Below are 19809 nucleotides of genomic sequence, written 5' to 3' on the forward strand. Positions count from 1 at the left end.
TCATCTGAAATACTGCATCATCTCTCGCCCTGCAGATTGACAATTCAACTCACCTGCCTTTCTTGTACACTTCATGAATTTCTTTCCCTTGCCAGTGAGCTCTGCATTCTGTGGACAAAACCCATGCCCAAAACAGCAAGAAAATGCTAAACTGCATTTTATGAACAGTCAACATGATATCCTCTGGTCTTATGTCCGGAAATAGTCCACAAAAGAAGAAGAAAACGAAAATGAAGATCCTTTTTCTCTTTTTAAGACATTATCAGTCTGTTCATTATTGAAAGGATGTTTACTCATACGAAAAATCATCCCACAGTATTTAATCTGGACAGTGGGGAAAGCAATTTCCACTAAACCTATAAATCCCTCTACGTCAGATGGCAGGGATTTTCAAACAGTGTAGAATTCATGGATCTGCACAGAACAATTATTCTTTTTCGCTTGAAACAGGCTATTGTACAAATTGGTTTAAAGTGAAGCATTCCAGGTATTTTAGAAAATGATATTTGTCATTCCCCTCTTGGAAAGCCAGGATGGATGTCCGGCTGTTCAGAGGCTGTCTAGCACAGCAGTTTAAACAGAAGGGAGGGTAACAGGAGCACCTGTTGAGATGTCTTTGTGTACCAGCACTGATTTTAACTAGCAGCCATTCTGAGGTGCATCATATACCATCACTTCATTTTCTCTGCTTTACTGTAGGCGTGAAATATACTATTTTGATCTGGTAGCACTCCGTCCTTGTTGTGTATGGAGATGCCATTATTGATGTGCTTCAAGGAACGTGCAGGGCTTGTGGCTTATGCTTTATTGCTGACTGTGTGCCAGGGTGCCTGGATATAGGAAGCATCCAATTATAAGGTGATAAAAGGTCTGCACAGAGTGAATTTCAAATCATCTCCAGAGCTGGATATTTATAAGCTAATCGTAGCTTATTATTCTCATCTCAACAAAGTAGGAAATCTAATAGGAAAAGAAAGCGATAAAGAGTTTTCACAGGCTCGGGTAGTATTGTTGCCAGTATTTGGCAGTTCATGAAAAGGGTATGGATGCTAACAAAGGATTTAGAAAACTCAGCACTATTTGGGTGGGGATTCCCTCCCTGCTGTCAGTGCTGCCCATTCACTTGCCCCTCTCCGTTTGAGCCCGGTCCATGCACTGTCCAGAGGTAACAGACATGGCAAGAAGATGGTGCTGCTGCATTTCCTTGTTCCTACTGCTGCTCACTTTGTTAAAGGGGACAAGTGAACAGACAATAACAGTAAGGAGGAGCATCAGCAGAGCCAGTGGGATACAGGGGTTGGGAGTGGGAGTGGGCCTCCTTCTGGGGTGTGAACTGTGGCCCATGCCCAACAATGCTGACCTCTGATGCTAACCCCAAGATAGCGGAACCCGTTGTTCCTTTCCCAATAAGTCACAGAAAATTCCAAACCCCGGAGATGGAATACGCAGTGGAGGGGAGATCAGCATCCCAAACCTTACTGGTTGCATTTGCCATGGTGGAAAGGATGTTTGCAGCAACTCCAGACTGTCACAGTTGAAGGGCCCAGGTCTGTAGCAGCTTGCCTTCAAGGTGCCAGATTTTGGAAAGACAGGACCAACATTATCATATTAGTATTGCAAAGGCTGACACGTTGTGTTATCAGAGAAACTGAGCCCCAAACATCACATTTTGCATGGTATTACAAATACAAACAACTATGCAGCAATGTAATTTGACTTCATTACACACCTTTTCCCCCCTTTTGTTGTTGCTGCTTGCATTTATATCCTACCCTTTTCTCCAAGGAACCCAAGGTGGCATACATGGTTATTCCTTCTTCATTTAATCCCCACAACAACCTGGAAGGTAAGTTCAGCTGAGAGGCAGTGACTGGCCCAAGGTTACCTAATGAGCTTCATAGTTGAGTGGGGATTTGAACCCTGGTCTTCCAGATCCTAGTCCAACACTCAAACCGAACTGGTTCTCCACATGTCATTAAGAAGAACAATTGCATTGCACCTCGACACAATATAATAAGATATGGAGTGTTTAGCCCTACCATCAGATAACAGGTGACAGTTACCCAAGAGGCAGACAATGTTTCATCTATTTATTTCTGATATTAATTTTTTTAAAAATTAAAATCTAGGTATTTGTGCAACAGTTCAGTGGATCAGTCATCCATTTTCATGGTGGTTTCTGAATGAACACAACAATCTGATTACTGATATCACTGCCAGTCTTTCACCTTGGCTTTGGTACCATAGTCTCAATTGGTGAAATTGAATTTCCAGGTACTGCTGCTGCATCTGATGATTGTTGCACCAATATGCAGATGACACCCAACTCTATCTCTGTTCCATCTGGACCAGGAGAGGCAATTGAGGTGATAGACTGGTACCCAGAGGCACTGATGTGGGACAATAAATTGAAGCTGAATCCTGAAAAGACAGAGGTGTCATGGGTCCCAAGTCCAGGAAGTGGGGAAATGTCCTGCCCTGGGTGGACTTGCACTTTCCTGTAAGGAGCAGGTCCACAGCCCTGGGGATGCTCAAGTATTCAACCTTAACTGGAGCCTTGTGTGTGTATATATGTGCATGTGATGTTTCAAATGGCTCATGGAAAGTGATTCATAAATGAATTTTAAAAAAATGATCGAAATGAATAAGATTATACATGATGTGGGTAAAGAGAAAGAGAGATTTTCTCCCACTCTTGACATAATACTAAAACTTATGGACATATGGTGAAGCTGAATGGGAGATTCAATACAGATAAAAGAAAACACTTTTTCACAAAGTATATAGTTAAACAATCGAATTTGCTCCAAAAAGAAAAAATGGGACTTGAATGGTTTTTAAAGGGATTTATACAAATTCATGAAGGGAAAGACTGCTAGTTATGATGACATTGTTCTATCTCATGTTATAAAGTGTGTAGCCTGCAATTCTCACATGAACTCTGGAGTGCTTCCAGGTTTCATGCCGAGTGTCAGGTTTGCCTGTGAGAGTTGCAGGCTTGTGTGCAAACACGCCACTGTTGGAGGCAGTATACCTCTGAATACCAGTCTCTGTTGTGCTCAGGTCCTGTTTGCAGGCTTCCCATAGGCATCTTGATGACCAATGGGATGCTGAACTAGATGGGCCTATGGTCTGATCCAGCAGGGCTCTTATGTTCTCATGACAAGCTGGCTCACTCAGCAGAGCATGAGACTCAGGGTTGTGGGCTCGATCCCCACGTTGGCCAGAAAGATTCCTGTATTGTAGGGCATTGGACTAAATGACCCTCATGGTCCCTTCCAACTCGACAATTCTATGAGTCACTCCCTTGTTTTCTTTCTTGCATAGATTATTAATTCCCTTAGCTTCTTTAGACATGTACTATGTTGCTCTGCCCCCACATGTTAGCAATTTGAAGAGCAGTTTAGTTATAAAAGAAGTAATTAAGGGCTTGAGACAGACCTCATGCAGGCAGGAAGAGAGAGAAGTACTCTGTGGGCATTGGCAGATGTGTAGCTGAACCTGGATTGGGGCCTGGATTTACTGAAAAGTGTGGAGAAGCCAGAGGACCAGGTCATATGGGTGTGGAGGGAGTATTCTCAGCTTCAGGATTTTATGCCAGGAAATGAGAGTGATAGTATTATTTTTAATATCTCACTTAGAGCAGTCAAATGTCCAAGGCTGGCTTTCTGCTGTTGTGTTGGAATGGAGGAATGGAAAATCATCACAGGTTCAGATCACCAACCCAATATGCTACAGCCTTCTGAACAAGCTGCAAGTGAGAGAGAAGCCTGGTAGTAAGCCCTCCTACGAGGGAATTACAGTACATCTCTTAAAGGCATGCATGGCTAGGGACAAAGGTGAGAGCTGTTTCCTAGTTCTCCTGGATCTCTCAGCGGCCTTTGACACCATCGACCATAACATCCTTCTGGACCGTCTAGAGGGGCTGGGAGCTGGGGGCACTGTCATACAGTGGTTCCGCTCCTTCCTCCTGGGCCATGTCCAGAAAGTGGTGGTGGGGGGTGAGTGTTCAGACCCCTGGGCTCTCACTTGTGGGGTGCCTCAGGGTTCTGTCCTCTCCCCCATGCTTTTTAATATCTATATGAAGCCGCTGGGAGAGATCATCAGTGGGTTTGGACTGGGTGTTCATCAGTATGCAGATGACACTCAGTTCTACCTCTCCTTTAAATCAGAACCAGTGAAGGCGGTGAAGGTCCTGTGTGAGTGCCTGGAGGCGGTTGGAGGTTGGATGGCGGCTAACAGATTGAGGTTGAATCCTGACAAGACAGAAGTACTGTTTTTGGGGGACAGGAGGCGGGCAGGTGTGGAGGATTCTCTGGTCCTGAATGGGGTAACTGTGCCCCTGAAGGACCAGGTGCGCAGCCTGGGAGTCATTTTGGACTCACAGCTGTCCATGGAGGTGCAGGTTAACTCTGTGTCCAGGGCAGCTGTCTACCAGCTCCACCTGGTACGCAGGCTAAGACCCTACCTCCCCGCGGACTGTCTCGCCAGAGTGGTGCATGCTCTAGTTATCTCACGCTTGGACTACTGCAACGCGCTCTACGTGGGGCTACCTTTGAAGGTGACCCGGAAACTGCAATTAATCCAGAATGCGGCAGCTAGACTGGTGACTGGGAGTGGCCGCCGGGACCACATAACACCGGTTCTGAGAGATCTGCATTGGCTCCCAGTACGTTTCCGAGCACGATTCAAAGTGTTGGTGCTGACCTTTAAAGCCCTAAACGGCCTCGGTCCTGTATACCTGAAGGAGCGTCTCCACCCCCATCGTTCAGCCCGGACACTGAGATCCAGCGCCGAGGGCCTTCTGGCGGTTCCCTCATTGCGAGAAGTGAGGCTACAGGGAACCAGACAGAGGGCCTTCTCGGTAGTGGCGCCCGCCCTGTGGAACGCCCTCCCATCAGATGTCAAAGAGATAAAGAATTACCTGACATTCAGAAGACATCTTAAGGCAGCCCTGTTCAGGGAAGTTTTTAATATGTAATGCTGTACTGTTTTTAACACTGATTGGGAGCCGCCCTGAGTGGCTGGGGAAACTCAGCCAGATGGGCGGGGTATAAATAATAAATTATTATTATTATTATTATTATTATTATTATGGCTAATGTGTGCTTGCAAAGGAATATTCCTCTCCCCTCCTGCCTTTATTTTATACATAAAAGCAGGAACTTCCATACATACAAGCCATAACAGAAGAGGAAGGAAATCCAATGTCAAGTACTTCTTATACCATAAGAATCGCAACCAGATTATTATAATTTTCACAATGAAAATGCTTCTATTACCTGAACATCTATTTCAGCCCCACAGTACTAAGTCCCCAAGCTGGTTAGCTCCTAGGGAAAAAACCCCTCATAAGGCTCTATCTCCTTTCCCTGAAATGGACAATATATTTTAACATGTCACTGTTGAAATAGTCCACATTTTACATAAATTACACAGATTCCCCACCACTGTGCTAGGACTTGCATATATCCCTGTAATAATACTGTACAGTAGTACAGTTTGTTTGTTTGTTTGTTTGTTTGTTTGTTTGATACAGTAGTACAGTCATAAAACTCTTTCCTGTTATATTTCGCATCACTTCAGCTACCTGGTTCTAATTAATCTAAGTTGCTGAGGGAGAAAAACGGCATTATTGGCTCCACATCTTGAGTGAAATGCCATGGGATGCTCAGGTGAAAAACGATACATATTTTATAGCCCTAAAAATAAATAAATTCAGTAAAACAACCAGCAGATGGCATTTTTGTAGAAAGAAAATGGTTGAGAGTCTTAACCTAGGATAAGAATATGAAGCAAGCTATCATTTTGAAAATGCTGTGGTATTGTCTCGTTCTGTACTCAACCTTAGCTCCCAGCCCTGGACAGAATAATATTATAGGGACAAAAGCTTACAAGGTCAGGAACAATCAAAGCGCTTGAAATGGGGATGCTATAACAGAACTGATTCATTTGTTGTCCCACATGGAAATACCTTCCACACCCCCAGCCTGTCTGATACAGTTTTACCAGATTTGTGTGGTCATGGTTTTGGTTTGTTTGTTTGTTTTTTTACTGCTGACATCTGTATCCTGACCTTCATTTAAAGCCCCCCCCCCCCCCCGTTATTGGGTGAGGTATGCCATAATGATATCTGCACAGCTGCAAGCAGATTCAAAACCATTGTTGGCTGTCTGAGGGGCTTTCCAATGGTAAATGGGGATAGTCAGAGGCTATATTAAAACAGAGTGAAACCAGGGGTATCTCTCAATATATGAGTGGTTGGAGCAGTTTATCTTCTCTTATAATTCTCCTAGCAGTTATTATTGGAGAAAATAAAATGCCACAACACTCATGACCCCAGGTCTCCTGAAACCAGAGCAAAAATAAAAACGCAGGCAGAATATAGTTCATGTGCATCTAAGCCTGTGTAAATCCCTAAATGGATTGTATACTGTATAAAGAAAGGGGAATAAGCAAGGCAGAATGCAGTCAAGAAGCAGAAATCTCAAATGCTGCTCCTGAAAATTGGCCACATGCCAACATGAGCTAATGCGGCCAGATGTTGCTCAGATCTGCTCTGTTTAAAAGAACAACAGAATTCAAACCAAGATACTTCATTTACATCTCCACACAAAACACTGACAACATTGCCCTTGCACTGCAGCTGTTGCCTATCTTGCTTTTGTCACTGTAACCTTCTGCACCCTCACAAATATTTAGTTGGGTTTATTTGCACCCTCACAAACAACAGCAGGCCCTCTGTTTTCTCCCTTATGTTCCTCCCTCACACTCCCCTCCCTTCCTTCTTTCCCTCTCAATTTCACTTTTGTCTCTCAACTCCCACAGACCCTGTTCTGCACCTCAGTACCCAAACTCCCTTTTCTCTTCAGCCCTGTTTCATTCATTCTCTCCCCTCTCCCTCCAATAAGGACCACCCCTTCCAGAATGCACCATCTCCCCCTTAAGATGCTGTCTCTATCATGCTACATTCCTTCTGTCTCTTACCAGCTCTCTCATTCTCACTCCCTTTCTAAATCTCTCAGCTCCAGGCTGCTCTTTCTCACCAGCAGCTTTCCTTTTCATGCCATCTGCCAGTTCTTCAGTTTCTCTGTCTTCTATCAGACTGTGCTGGGAACTCTCCACTTGGGCAATAGAGTCCAGGAATTACTCTCTGAATGAGCCTGGCAAGTGAATGTACGGTAACTGTACTGGCTAATACGAGTCCTTGCTGTGTTGGGAGATGTGTTCAAGGTATTATATGTGACACCCAAGGCTGGCATCAAGAGTGCCGTCAAATCTGAGCGTTTGGAAGTCCCCCACCCCGCTTTTGAGTCTTCTCTGAATAAATTTTCCTTCATGAGTCTAAGTTCTCAGCTTCAGCCTCAGAAAGTGCTTCCTCTGATCATTCACGTGGGAGAATGGTAAATTTAAGATTAAGGGATATGACAACAGGCCACTGATACAATATGGTACTTTTAATAAATTTGGGCTTATCCACACTTGCCTTTTGTCTGCTCTTTCCATGCAGAGGTCCACGCTTAAATGTTCTGTGTCCAATCTAAAGCTGAATTGGAGTGAACACTAATTCAAGTTTTCTGCAGATTGTCATTAAAGTGCAAATTTTCACAGGGAAAGCTCCAGAGCAAAAAGAGAAGGACACAGAACTTTAAATCGCAGGATATGCTTGGAAAGAGCAGAGGAAAGTTAAGTGTGGATATGCCCTTTACTGCAAAGTTAAAGAGTGGACAGGGTAATTAAACACTATGCAATAGAACAAAATAAATAACGTGGTGTCAGAAGAAATAATGATAGCGAAAGGAACGAGACAGGGTTGCCCACTTTCCCTGTTGTTGTTTATAATAGTATTGGAAATACTTTTGAATTCAATAAGACAAAACAAGAAGATAAAAGGGATTACAATTGGTCAAAACGAATATAAAGTCAAGGCGTTCGCAGACGACTTAGTAATAGCAACAGAAGATCCGATGAGCTCAACAAAAGAGATACTGGAAGAATTTGAACGATTCGGTAAGGTGGCTGGCTTCAAATTAAATAAAAGAAAGACTAAAATAATGGTGAAGAATATGGACTCGAAGGCAATCGAGGAAATGCAACAACAAACAGAAATAGAGGTGGCCAAAAAGGTGAAATACTTAGGAATATGGATAACCCCGAAAAATATAGATCTATTTAAGAACAACTATGAGCTGGTATGGAAAGAGATAAGGAAGGACCTTGAGAGGTGGGGGAAGTTGAGATTGTCATTCTGGGGTAGGATAGCCTTAATCAAGATGAATGTGCTCCCGAGAATGTTATTTTTGTTTCAGAATATACCGATAATTAAGGGCACCAAGATATTTAAAGAGTGGCAAAGAGAGATCTCAAAATATGTCTGGCAGGGCAAAAAACCAAGAATTAAGTTTAAACTCTTAACAGAAGCTAAAGAAAGGGGGGGATTTGCCCTGCCAGACTTGAAATTATATTACGAGGCATCGTGCCTTTGCTGGTTGAAAACGTGGATAAAATTGGAAAACAAGGAACTGCTAGATCTGGAGGGATTTGACAATAGAGTAGGATGGCATGCGTATTTATGGCATGAAAAGAGGAAAATCCATAAGGGTTTTGAAACCCACATCTTTAGAGGCCCTCTGATCGAAGTATGGGAGAGGAATAGATTTCTATTAGAACCTAAAGTACCACACTGGCTATCCCCATTAGAAGCTATGAGTGTGAAAAAGGTAAATATGAGAGGTGATTGGATAACCTATGAACAACTGTTAATTAAAGTAGGGGGGACATGGAAAATGAAACCGTATGACCAGGTTAAAGAAAAAGTATTTGATTGGCTACACTACTTCCAAATAAATGAAATGTTTAAGCAAGATATTAAAGAGAGAGGATATGCGGATAAAGATTCTAAATTCCAGACCGAAATAATAAACAATGACTATAAAATCCTATCTAAAATGTACAATCAACTATTAGAGTGGAATTTGATAGACGAGGAAGTGAAGTCGATGATGATTCACTGGGCTAGGGACATCGGTCACAACATATATTATGAAGAGTGGGAGAAACTTTGGAAAAAAACCCTTAAATTTACAGCCTGCATAACGTTAAAGGAGAACCTCATGAAGATGTTTTACCGATGGTATATAACTCCTGCAAAATTAGCAAAAATGTATAAAACTTGTAACAAATGCTGGAAATGCAGGGAAAAAGAGGGATCCTTCTTCCACATGTGGTGGGAATGCAGAAAGGTTAAGGGTTTTTGGGAAATTGTATATAATGAAATGAAGAGTATATTAAGATACACCTTTGGAAAAAAACTGGAGGCTTTCCTGTTAGGACTAGCAGGAAGGGATATAAAGAATAATGACGGTAATTTTTTTCAATATGCAACAACGGCCGCAAGAGTCCTACTAGCTCAAAATTGGAAACAACAGAACATACCAACGGTTGAGGAATGGAGAACAAAATTGTTATACTACGCGGAGATGGACAGATTGACGGGAAAATTAGATATATAAAAGACCACAGGTTCATTGATGACTGGGGGAAATTTGTGGAATATCTGGATAACATAAGTGAAGGTCAGATAACGCTAGTTGGGTTTAAAAAGGCTCTGTGAAAAAGTAGGAATATTGTCTAAAGAGAAAAGGAAGAAAAGAGAAAATAATGTCAATATAAACTAGGATTTGCGTAAACTTTTCAAATAAGGGCACGGATGATTTGTGGGGAAGCTGAAGGAAGTCTTAAAGAAAGAAATTTGTGATAACAAGATGTAAATATTTTTATTTTTGTTTGTTATGGTTTAAAAATCAATTAAAAATTATGTTTGCAATAGAACAAAATATCATTATATCCTCTCCATCTCTCTCTCTCTCTCTCTCCCCCTCCCTCACTTTTCCCCCAGTCGAACAATGTCTATGACATTGTAAACATTGTAAACAAACTGTAAGACTCTATGAATTGAAAGTGGAGACACTATATGTACTTTTCCTTGTTTATTTGTTTGTTTTGTAACACAACAAAATCTTTACTAAAAACTGATTTTAAAAAAACTCAGGTAAAACAAGCTACTGTACTTAACCCTCTTGATATAGGATACACTTTGACCAGGCACCTGACACTCAGCAGGGACAGTGCCTGCCTAACTTCTTGTGGAAGGGAGTTCCATAGAGTTTGGCCCACAACACCCAAAGCATGACTCCTTGTTGGCTTGCATTGTCCTTCTGGCCCATAGGGAGCCACCAATAGGCCTCCCCCTAATGATCTCAGTGACCGACTTGCAGTTTACTGGGTAGGGTGGTACTTACAGTGTCCTGGGCCTAAGTTAGTCAAGGCTATGTACAGTAGTATATGAACCTTGAACTTGGCCTGGGAGCAGATGGGAAACCAGTGCTGGTCTTTAAACACCAGTGTCATGTGTTGATGGTAGTCTGTACCCGTCACTAGTCTAGTTGCATCATTCTGCATTCCAGGGTCCTCTAGGGTTTCAGAGAGGGAACATTCCCAGCCCTACTAGGAAGCTGCCAGGGGATGTGGGAGTTTCTGCATCACCTCACCTTAGACACTGTATAAATATTCACTCACAGCCAAAATTACCTTTCAGCTTCGCTTCACTATTTTCAGCATTCCCTGTCTGACTCTTCTGCTGCTGAACTTAGAATATTTGATTACTTTAAATAATATAACAGGGGTTAGCCAGTTTCTGAGAGAAGGCTTGAAACCATAAGCAAGTGTACAGAGATTGTAGGCTACATAATTCCTGCTCATCCTCAACATGTTTCTGTTAATCTAGATTGGTTCTAGATCCTGCCATCCACAGAGGTGGGTGTGGCTACTTGATGTGCATTTGAAAACTCTCCCCTTGATTAGGTTATCCAGCCTTTTTCTCCCTACACATGTCCCAGGTAAATGAAGAAGTGAGTGGCAAGTCCAATCTTGGCATATGCTTCTCAGGCGTGTTTTCCCCCTCTCTCATTCTCTTTTCTTTGTTGCAATTTTAAATTCTTGAACTCTGAATGTTGTGTGTTGTATGTTTTACTGTTGTAAGCCACTTTGAGATATACATGGTGGAAAATGGACTGTTTTTAAATTAATTAATTAAAATGCATAAAGTGAACCTCTGCCATAACTGAAGACAGTATTGAGCCAGTATCCTATATTCCAAATGGCACCTGGAGTTCATGAAAAAAACCACTGTCTGTCTCTAGCTGGAGAAGTAAGAGCCACAGCTACACTGGAGACCAATGAATCCAAAAGAAAGCTGAGTTTCAGTGACAAGCAACTATGGTTGTGTACACATTACACAGCAAGGTGGTTCTTTTTGGATCAAAGCTGGTTTGCGGGGGAAACAGTATCAAAACACAGTATTTCATAAGAAATGATAGGAGAGAGATGGATTGTTGCAGATAATGTGTGTACACTGCTTCCCAAACCAACAATGGGAGTGCACTGGACACAGAGTAAACAGAAGTGTGTGCACAGCCTGAGTGAGGTCCAAAGTTTGTAGTGGCATGGCTGCACACTGGAGAATTTGCTTTCTGAGCAGCCTCCAAATGGTCACATATCCCTGACATTTCACTGATTGTTAATTTTCGCATTATATTTGACCTTCCACATAAAGGTCACATAAAAGCCACTTCCAGAGAACTAATGGAATATAATGCATGTTTAGCACTTATTTACATGTTATTTGATTCCAGAAAAATGCTTTTGCAGCCCCCTTCACCTGGAAAACCACGATAGTAAATTGACGGAATTTGGGGAGGTATACTGGCATACAATTCTTTCCAGCTGTTTTCATGGGGGAGCAGAACCAGAAAGCTCGGGAGAGTAATGTTGCCTCAATGATGTTGGTTGCCTTGTGAATGAAATTTAGCATGACATGCTGACATATTGGTCAAAAAGCCACAGTTCTATACAGGTACTGGGAATATTAGAAAATGAGGCAGAAACTCTAACACGATATTCCCCATGTCTGAATGCACCCATAAAGCATGGACTACTTGTTGCTTGGAGTAACCTTCTTCTTTCAAAATTAAGTATGGCACTGACTGAATTAGCATGTGGTTTGTTTGTTTGTTTGTTTGTTTGTTTGTTTGTTTTTAATGTAAATAGCAGTTGAGGGATGTAGGAGGCAGCTTCCTGAACCTGAGAAGCTGAGGAAGGAGAGTTTAAACCTTTCATGCCATGGTCCCAATGAATATCTGCCACAAGCACTGGGAGGGAGGTCTCCTTTAGCATCTAGGAAAGGAGGCTTTTCCAACCCCTATGAGAGTCTGCTAATCAAGCTTGTGTTCAAGCAGGTTGAATAATCTTTCTGCTTGATCCTTGACTTCTAAGTTTAGTCTGTAAAGATTCACCATTATACTCCATATTGCTTGCAGAGCAGACATGGTCTCCTACGATGCGTGAGGCAGAGCAGTGCTTTCCTGAACTGATGATTCAGCAGAAGGTGGACAACTCAGCAATGTCTGAGAGATTTTTTAATCTTCAGAGGGAGAGGAGGTGGAGGGAGAGAGAGACGATATTAAAAATAGAAAGATCAGAAAGGGGAATGCAACTGCCAGATGTCGATAAGAAAGGGATTGCTGCTGCACAACTGTAACATGGTAGATGATTTGTGCTATAGGAAAGGCAGCATTCATATTCTGCATGATTTCATCTGTTCTTATTTTCTCCTGCCAAAGAAGGTCAGGCTGAGGATCTGTGAACCTGCTTGGGTTCACTGTACAATGATCAGATTTTGCTAGCAGAGATAATTTGGAATGATAGCTTAATTTTCTTATGGAAAAATGTGCTGTGTGTGTGTGTGTCTGCGTCTGCGTCAGAATAGTCAGGAAATAAGAAGAGGGGGAAAGTAGGTTGATGGGATAGCCAACAGCCCACGTAGGCAAGTGGTTTTAACATAACCTGACCTCACTGAGGAAATTCTAATAAACTGGCAATAAACCCTGGGAACAGAAGAAACATGGCATTCAGGCAAAGCTGCCTGAAGAAGCAGCAGACCTGAGCAGCTGGCCATCTTTCAGACCAGCCTTGCATTGCAGCCTTTGCTAGGGGGAATTGTTCATTTCATGCTCCATGGAATCCATCTTGGAGATGAACTAGGACGACCCTGGGGCAGCCCAAGGCAATTGCTTCTGTAGTGATGAGCAGGGCAGAATTCTAACTGCAGAGGCAGGGGATACATACAAGGCAGGAATTAAAGAGAAGATCGAAGAGGAAATACTGCTTAGACTGTGTTCTATTTCATCAGTAGCTGAAAATGTTGGCAAGCATCTGTTTATGGAAAGGCTGAACCTATAAAATGATGCTGTACTGTGACAATAACTATTGAAAGTAATCAATAGTCTCCAGTGGTTTAGAACTAAACGCCTAAAACCTATAGCTCCAGCTGTGGAGAGGCAGATTTGGTCTGTCCTATGCCCCTGGAGATACCCTTAGAGGGACGCGGGTGGTGCTGTGGGTAAAGGCCTCAGCGCCTAGGGCTTGCCGATCGAAAGGTCGGCGGTTCGAATCCCCACGGCGGGGTGCGCTCCCGTTGCTCGGTCCCAGCGCCTGCCAACCTAGCAGTTCTAAAGCACCCTCGGGTGCAAGTAGATAAATAGGGACCGCTTTCTAGCGGGAAGGTAAACGGCGTTTCCGTGTGCAGCTCTGGCGCGCCAGAGCAGCGATGTCACGCTGGCCACGTGACCCGGAAGTGTCTTCGGACAGCGCTGGCCCCTGGCCTCTTGAGTGAGATGGGCGCACAACCCCAGAGTCTGACAAGACTGGCCCGTACGGGCAGGGGTACCTTTACCTTTACCTTTATGCCCCTGGAGATGCCCTCCCAGAGGCCATATCGGATTTTAGTTCTTAAAATTCAGACTGGGGGAGGGGAACTCTTTTGAGTCGCTTATTCCTCCCCCCCCCCCCACTATGCAGGGTAATGAAAGGTGGGGGAAGAAACGAACTCTTGAGCCTTGCTAGAAGATATTAAATGCATATCCAATAGAAGCGGGCTGTTCTTAGTCTGGTGAAAAAATGTGTGTGTATTTATTCCCCCCTGGTGGAGCAAATGTAAAACTGCAAATTCTATCCCCCAAATTATTTTAAAATATTCCTGTGCTGTAACGGGGGCATGCAAAAATGATTTAAACTTGAGGGAGGGGGAGGGGAAAGATAAAGCAGATTAATAATTATTTTTAGAGACATTGGGCTAGATTCAAACTTAGCTGGCTGCTCCTAATTACCGTTGCACTCACTGAAATTTAAGCCATCCCCAATGTCCCTTTGATTTCAATGGGACCTAAGTTTTATTAATGACACAATCCTATACATTTCTACAGAGGCATAAGAATGGGTGAATTTGTCCATTTCAGTTTTTATCTGTTTCTGATTTTTCTAATCTTAAATTTGGTTTTCAACATTTCCACATCATTTTTTTTATAACCCTCATGAAAATGCACCAGCATTTTAGTGCAACTTCCCTTAATATACACACATCTTTGCAAAGCAGTTTCCCCATATATAATGTGTTTTGGCACACTGTCTTCACTAACACATGGATTTTTTTAATGCACATTTGCAGATTTTGAAGGATGGCTATGTTTTGGTGCACATATTATTTTAGAAAGAGTGAATTCACCTTTAAATGTGAGCTGAACCAAACCCCTCCATTCCTATACAGCAGTTATAAGTGCCACAGGATTCCTTCACAGAGGGGAATCCTATGGCAAAGTCAGCTGGGATGAGATGCATGGGATACACTAGATCTCTAATTCAGCCAGGCTCAACTAGTTTTAAGTCCCCAACCCCTGCTCAGTCAAAGATACACTTCGATAACTTACTCATCCTGATTCAACCAGGACTTCATTGCTGAGTCAAGGCTGATGTAAGTCCCCCAAAGTGGGTGCTCTGGGGACATGGCTGGAGCAGAACCAAAGAGGGGGATCCTAAATTCTGCCAGTTTGGTCACGTAACCTGGCAACCCAACATAAAATGCTATTTTAATGGTTTGCCACAGTTAGGCAGAGGAGAAGTTGCTGCTAAACAGAGTTTGGATCTGGTATAACTTTGTGCCAGCTTAAATTGCAGCAGCTTGTTTTATTCCATCTTCTGGTCCATAGGATTGCTACCTTAGTCTAGAAGAACTAACACATTATATTTGCACACACAGTTTTCCTTTCTTTATGCCTCATATTTCCTTGTCAAAAAGAGAGAGAGAGGATTGTGGCCATAAGAAAGATAGAGGCTGTTTACTGGGGAGAACAAGTAGGTAGGGAAGCTGTTGTGAGTTTGGAAGAAAAAAAGCCAAAAAATGAAGGAATTGGGGAGAGTTAAGCAAAATAAGGAAGTGGAGATTAATAGGAGATGATAGATGGGATAGAGGGCATTGACAGGGCCTCCTTCTATATGCTCTATTAATTTTCTCTGCAGTAACTTGTTTGTCGCTGACTTAAAAGCCTTGTGGGTGTTCTTCAGGCTAAATATATTTGACCCACATTTGATTATCAAATATACCACATATTATCAAACATACCACAGCAGCTGCAATGTGTGTGTGTGTGTGTGAGAGAGAGAGAGAGAGAGAGAGAGAGAGAGAGAAATGTCAAACTTTATCATTCATGTTCATGAATTTGCATGTATGCACATCTGAAACACATTCGGACATGCTTGTACACCAGAGATTCTTGTTGTCACATTCTGAGATTTTGGTGAAGGAGCGTAGTCTTGAAGAATGCCATTGCTAGCAATTAACACTAACAAAAATGTCAGCAAGCCTTCCCCAAAAGGCAAAAATACAAATGGTGATTTACTAGGGTCAAGCGTGAAAAATTAGGGTCGTGCTTGATAAATCAGGACAGTTGTAACTTGTGTGGAGGCCTTATGCTGAACCATGGAAGCACCCCTGCCCTGCCTCCATGAGCTAGGACATTTTCCCTTGTTACAGATTAATTTGCTGCAACAGAGAATTAGGTCATTCTGTTTCTTATAATTGCAATGTGAATTGTGTTTTGGATTTGATCTAGTTCTCCTTCCCCATTTTTGTAGACATAGTGAGATAGCCTTGGACAGAGATTGCCGCAGGTTTAACAAAAAAGTGGTGGCTGTGCCCTGTGGTCCTTGTATTTGCGTAGTGGGGAGCTGAGGAAATGTGCCTGGGAATGCTGCTTTGTTTACATATTCTGAAGGTTGCTCTGCTTTGTTTACATATTCTGAAGGCTACTCTTATCATTGAGTTCCTGCTGCTCCTTCAAACAGACACTGCTGTTCCAGGACTTACATTCCCTCCACACACAAACACATTTTCTAAGACCAGCGGGCTCGTACATGATAGGTTGCCTTCATACAGTCTATTTTAAAGCGTGCCACACAGTTTCATGTTGCTGCTGGTCAGGCTATTTTGCCCATAGCAGAAATTAAGATCCTTTCAAACTCGGCAACTTTTTTAAAAATTACAAATATTGTTCTTTATTATTCTGTCCTGTGTGATATAGGAGCCTGATTCAGTTTATGGCCCAAATCAGGCCTGGCCTTTGTCATCCTGGGCCTAATCTGAGGTGCCAAACAAGGCCCAAAACCAGATCAGGGGGTACATTCACTGCCTTAGTGTTTATTGTTCCAATACAAGGTTTTCAAAGTAAATACCGTATTTTTTGCACCATAACACTCACTTTTTTCCTCCTAGAAAGTAAGGGTAAATGTCTGTGCGTGTTATGGAGGGAATGCCTACGGGTGGCATGCCTACGGATTTTCCTTCTCTAAAAACTACGTGCGTGTTATGGTCAGGTGCGTGTTATAGAGCGAAAAATACGGTACATTTTGCTTTGCCACTAGTATCCTTGCTGCTAATGTCAATAAAAGCAAGTACATGCCCTCTTCCCTCAGTGGTAAAGCAGAATGCTTTTGTATTTGATTTTGATATACAGTAAACTGAGCTGCTCTTATCTGATTTTTCCAGTGTACTCCCCACATTTTGGCTTCCCTAAACATTAAAAGCTTCCCTAAACAGGGCTGCCTTCAGATGTCTTCTAAAAGTCTGGTAGTTGTTGTTCTCTTTGACATCTGGTGGGAGCGCGTTCCACAGGGCGGGTGCCACTACTGAGAAGGCCCTCTGCCTGGTTTCCTGTATTACTATGTATTACAACCCTCTGTGTCCAAGCCTGAGGAGAATGATGTTGCACACATCCCAGTCTCTGAGTGGCTACAAACTCCAGAGGTTCCAATGCTTACCCAGAGTTCAGTTTACTTGGAAAGGTCAGTTGAGACTGTGATGTCTTTAGGATATATGGTTTATTTACACATATATACAACGTGAGCATAGGCAGTGGAAGGCCTCACAACCCCAGCAAGTCTTGTTTTCCCATTAGGTTTTTAAGGGAATCTTAGCAGTGGTTTTGAATTCAGCACAGGGCAGGGCAGCCCCCTCTGTGTCTCTTGAGCTCCCAGCATCACCCAACTCACACACAGACTATGGCTATTGTTCTTCTAACTTACAAGATGATGTCCTCTCAGTCTGGTAAGTTGGTGTGGAAATTCCTAGCCCTCCCTGGAAAGAACTGTTACTTAGTTGTCACTTTGGCAACATGGTTCACCCTTTAAGAGGCTGATGTTGGAACTTAGCCCGGCCAGCTAGGACCATTATTTTACAAGGAGACTAGTTTATAAGGAAACCTGTTCATCAGTTTTCACTTAGTGCAAACCTGCCATCCCACAGGCATCACTTAATGGGGATGTATATGGGGAAAGGCAGTGTCTTTTAGTAAGTAATTTGGTTCTCTCCTGTCGAATTTCAGCATTTTTTTGGGTGGATATTTGTTTGCTCTCTTGTGTTATCGGTGAACTAGTTGTTAAAAGAATTGGCATTTTTCTCTGTGAAGAGTTGGGATGTGTGCAGATGAAGGCAACCAATATGATAAAGGGTCTGGAAACCAAGCCTTATGACGAACAGTTGAGGGAATTGGGTATGTTTAGACTGAGATAGGATAGCCATCTTCAAATATCTAAAGGACTGTCACATGGAAGATAGAGCGAGCTTGTTTGCTCCTACTCCAGAGGCTAAGACCTGAACCAATGAATTCAAGTTACAAGAAATGAGATTATAACTAAATATCAGGAAGAGCTTTCTGACAGTAAGAGGTGTTTGAAAGTGGAACAGACTCCCATGAGAGGGGGTAGATGTGCCTTCTTTGAATATTTTAAAGCAGAGTTTTAATGGCCATCTGTCATGTATGATATAGTTGAGATTCTGGCATTGCAGGGGGTTGGACTCGATGACCCTTGGGATACCTTCCAACTCCACAATTCTATGTTTCTTAGCAGCCAGGTTGCATTACAACATTTTGAACTGAAGTGATAACACATCACCATTTAAAGACCCCACAACACTATTAAGTGCAGAGTCTGAAGTAACCTAATTGCACCATTGTCTACCTCACTTGATTACTCCAAATATCTCTGAGTATAAAATAGCATCACTTCTCTGGCAAAATGTAGCCTATTTATTTACAGGTCAAATTTGAATCTCCCACTCTTCTTGGTTGAAGAGTAACTTTAGATATAGGAAGATATTTTAGGGGGCTTTCCCCCCCTGTGGAACAAAGCCGGATTTAAAGGTTTGCAGTTGTGAATGATTGCAACCCTTGATCCACAGCCAAAAGCATTACATTACATAAAGAGTTTTTGTCTTCATTAGGAATTAATCTGTACTAACCAACTGTCAGTTGGTGATGACAGTTTATTGCCTTCCCTTAACAAGGCAACAGGACATACTTAATTTATCTATTCAGCTAGATATGAAAAGTAGAAACACACATACCTACATATTTTAAAATCAGCTATCCATCATGGATGCCCACAAATGTACCATTTTATGAGTGCATTTTGCTAACTATCTGGAAATAAGTTGATGTTGCTATCTAGGCCTGCTTTCTTTTCCTATCTCACTGTCTACATACCAAAAAGCATCTGCATCTGTGATGACCTACAGTGGTACCTCAGTTTATGAACTTAATTCATTCTGGAAGTCCATTCTTAAACCGAAACCGTTCTTAAACCAAGGTGTGCTTTCCCTAATGAGGCCTCCTGCTGCCAGTGCCCTTCCACTGTTTGGCTTCCGTTCTTAGACCGAGGTAAAATTTGCAAACTGGGACACTACTTCTGGTTTTGCAGAGTTCGTAAACTGAATAGTTTGTAAACAGCGCTGTTCTTAAACTGAGGTACCACTGTATTTCCATACAGACAAAAATAGAATGCTCAGTGCTCTGGGAAAAGACAGAAGAACAGCAGAGAAAATACAGGAGGGTAACATTCAGATTATGACATCAACTGATCAAACCCTTACTGGCAAATTTGCTGGGAAAATCTGAAGCCTCCCATATTAAATATCTTTTGGAAGACCGGTCAAATGATATTACACTGGCCTTGGCAAAGTTTCTTTCGGAGGTTATAAGAAACAAAGATCATTATGCCCTAGATTTAAAAAAAATGACTGCCTTGGTTTCTTCCATCTGTCTGTCTGGTTGTTTTAACTGTATCTAGTTTTGAAATTGTTTTGTGGGTCTTTGGACCACAATAAATATTGATTGATTGATTGATTATGACATCACGTATAAGAAAAAGTTGAGTGAACAAAGTGTGACAGTTCCACACTAAATGGCTTTTGTGGATGGATCCTAGAAATGTTTCCACTTCAGTTTAGATGAGTTTCTGTGTACACAAGAATTATGCCATTCCCCAGTCTCATTAACATAAGCCCACAACGGCCTGGTCTACACATGCAGTAGAAGAGAAGGTAATGGAAAGAAAGGGTCCATACATGATAGAATGCACTTT

The 19809-nt window shown here is 42.3% G+C and overlaps 1 protein-coding gene and 1 long non-coding RNA gene across 2 annotated transcripts in view; one reads left to right on the forward strand and one right to left on the reverse strand.

Moving 5' to 3' along the window:
• Positions 1 to 190, reverse strand: part of GABRR1 (gamma-aminobutyric acid type A receptor subunit rho1) — a 32017-nt gene extending 31827 nt beyond the window's left edge. Inside the window, exon 1 of the mRNA XM_083730523.1 lies at positions 54 to 190. Coding sequence (XP_083586649.1) covers positions 54 to 175 — 122 coding nt within the window. The 5' untranslated portion in view covers positions 176 to 190. The remainder of the gene's footprint in view (positions 1 to 53) is intronic.
• LOC310840838 overlaps positions 1 to 19809 on the forward strand; it is a 387462-nt gene that overhangs the window by 322460 nt on the left and 45193 nt on the right. The gene's annotated exons all lie outside the window — the stretch shown is intronic.

The sequence above is a fragment of the Podarcis gaigeae genome, assembly GCF_964106915.1.
Source record: "Podarcis gaigeae genome assembly, chromosome: 3".
Taxonomy (NCBI): domain Eukaryota; kingdom Metazoa; phylum Chordata; class Lepidosauria; order Squamata; family Lacertidae; genus Podarcis; species Podarcis gaigeae.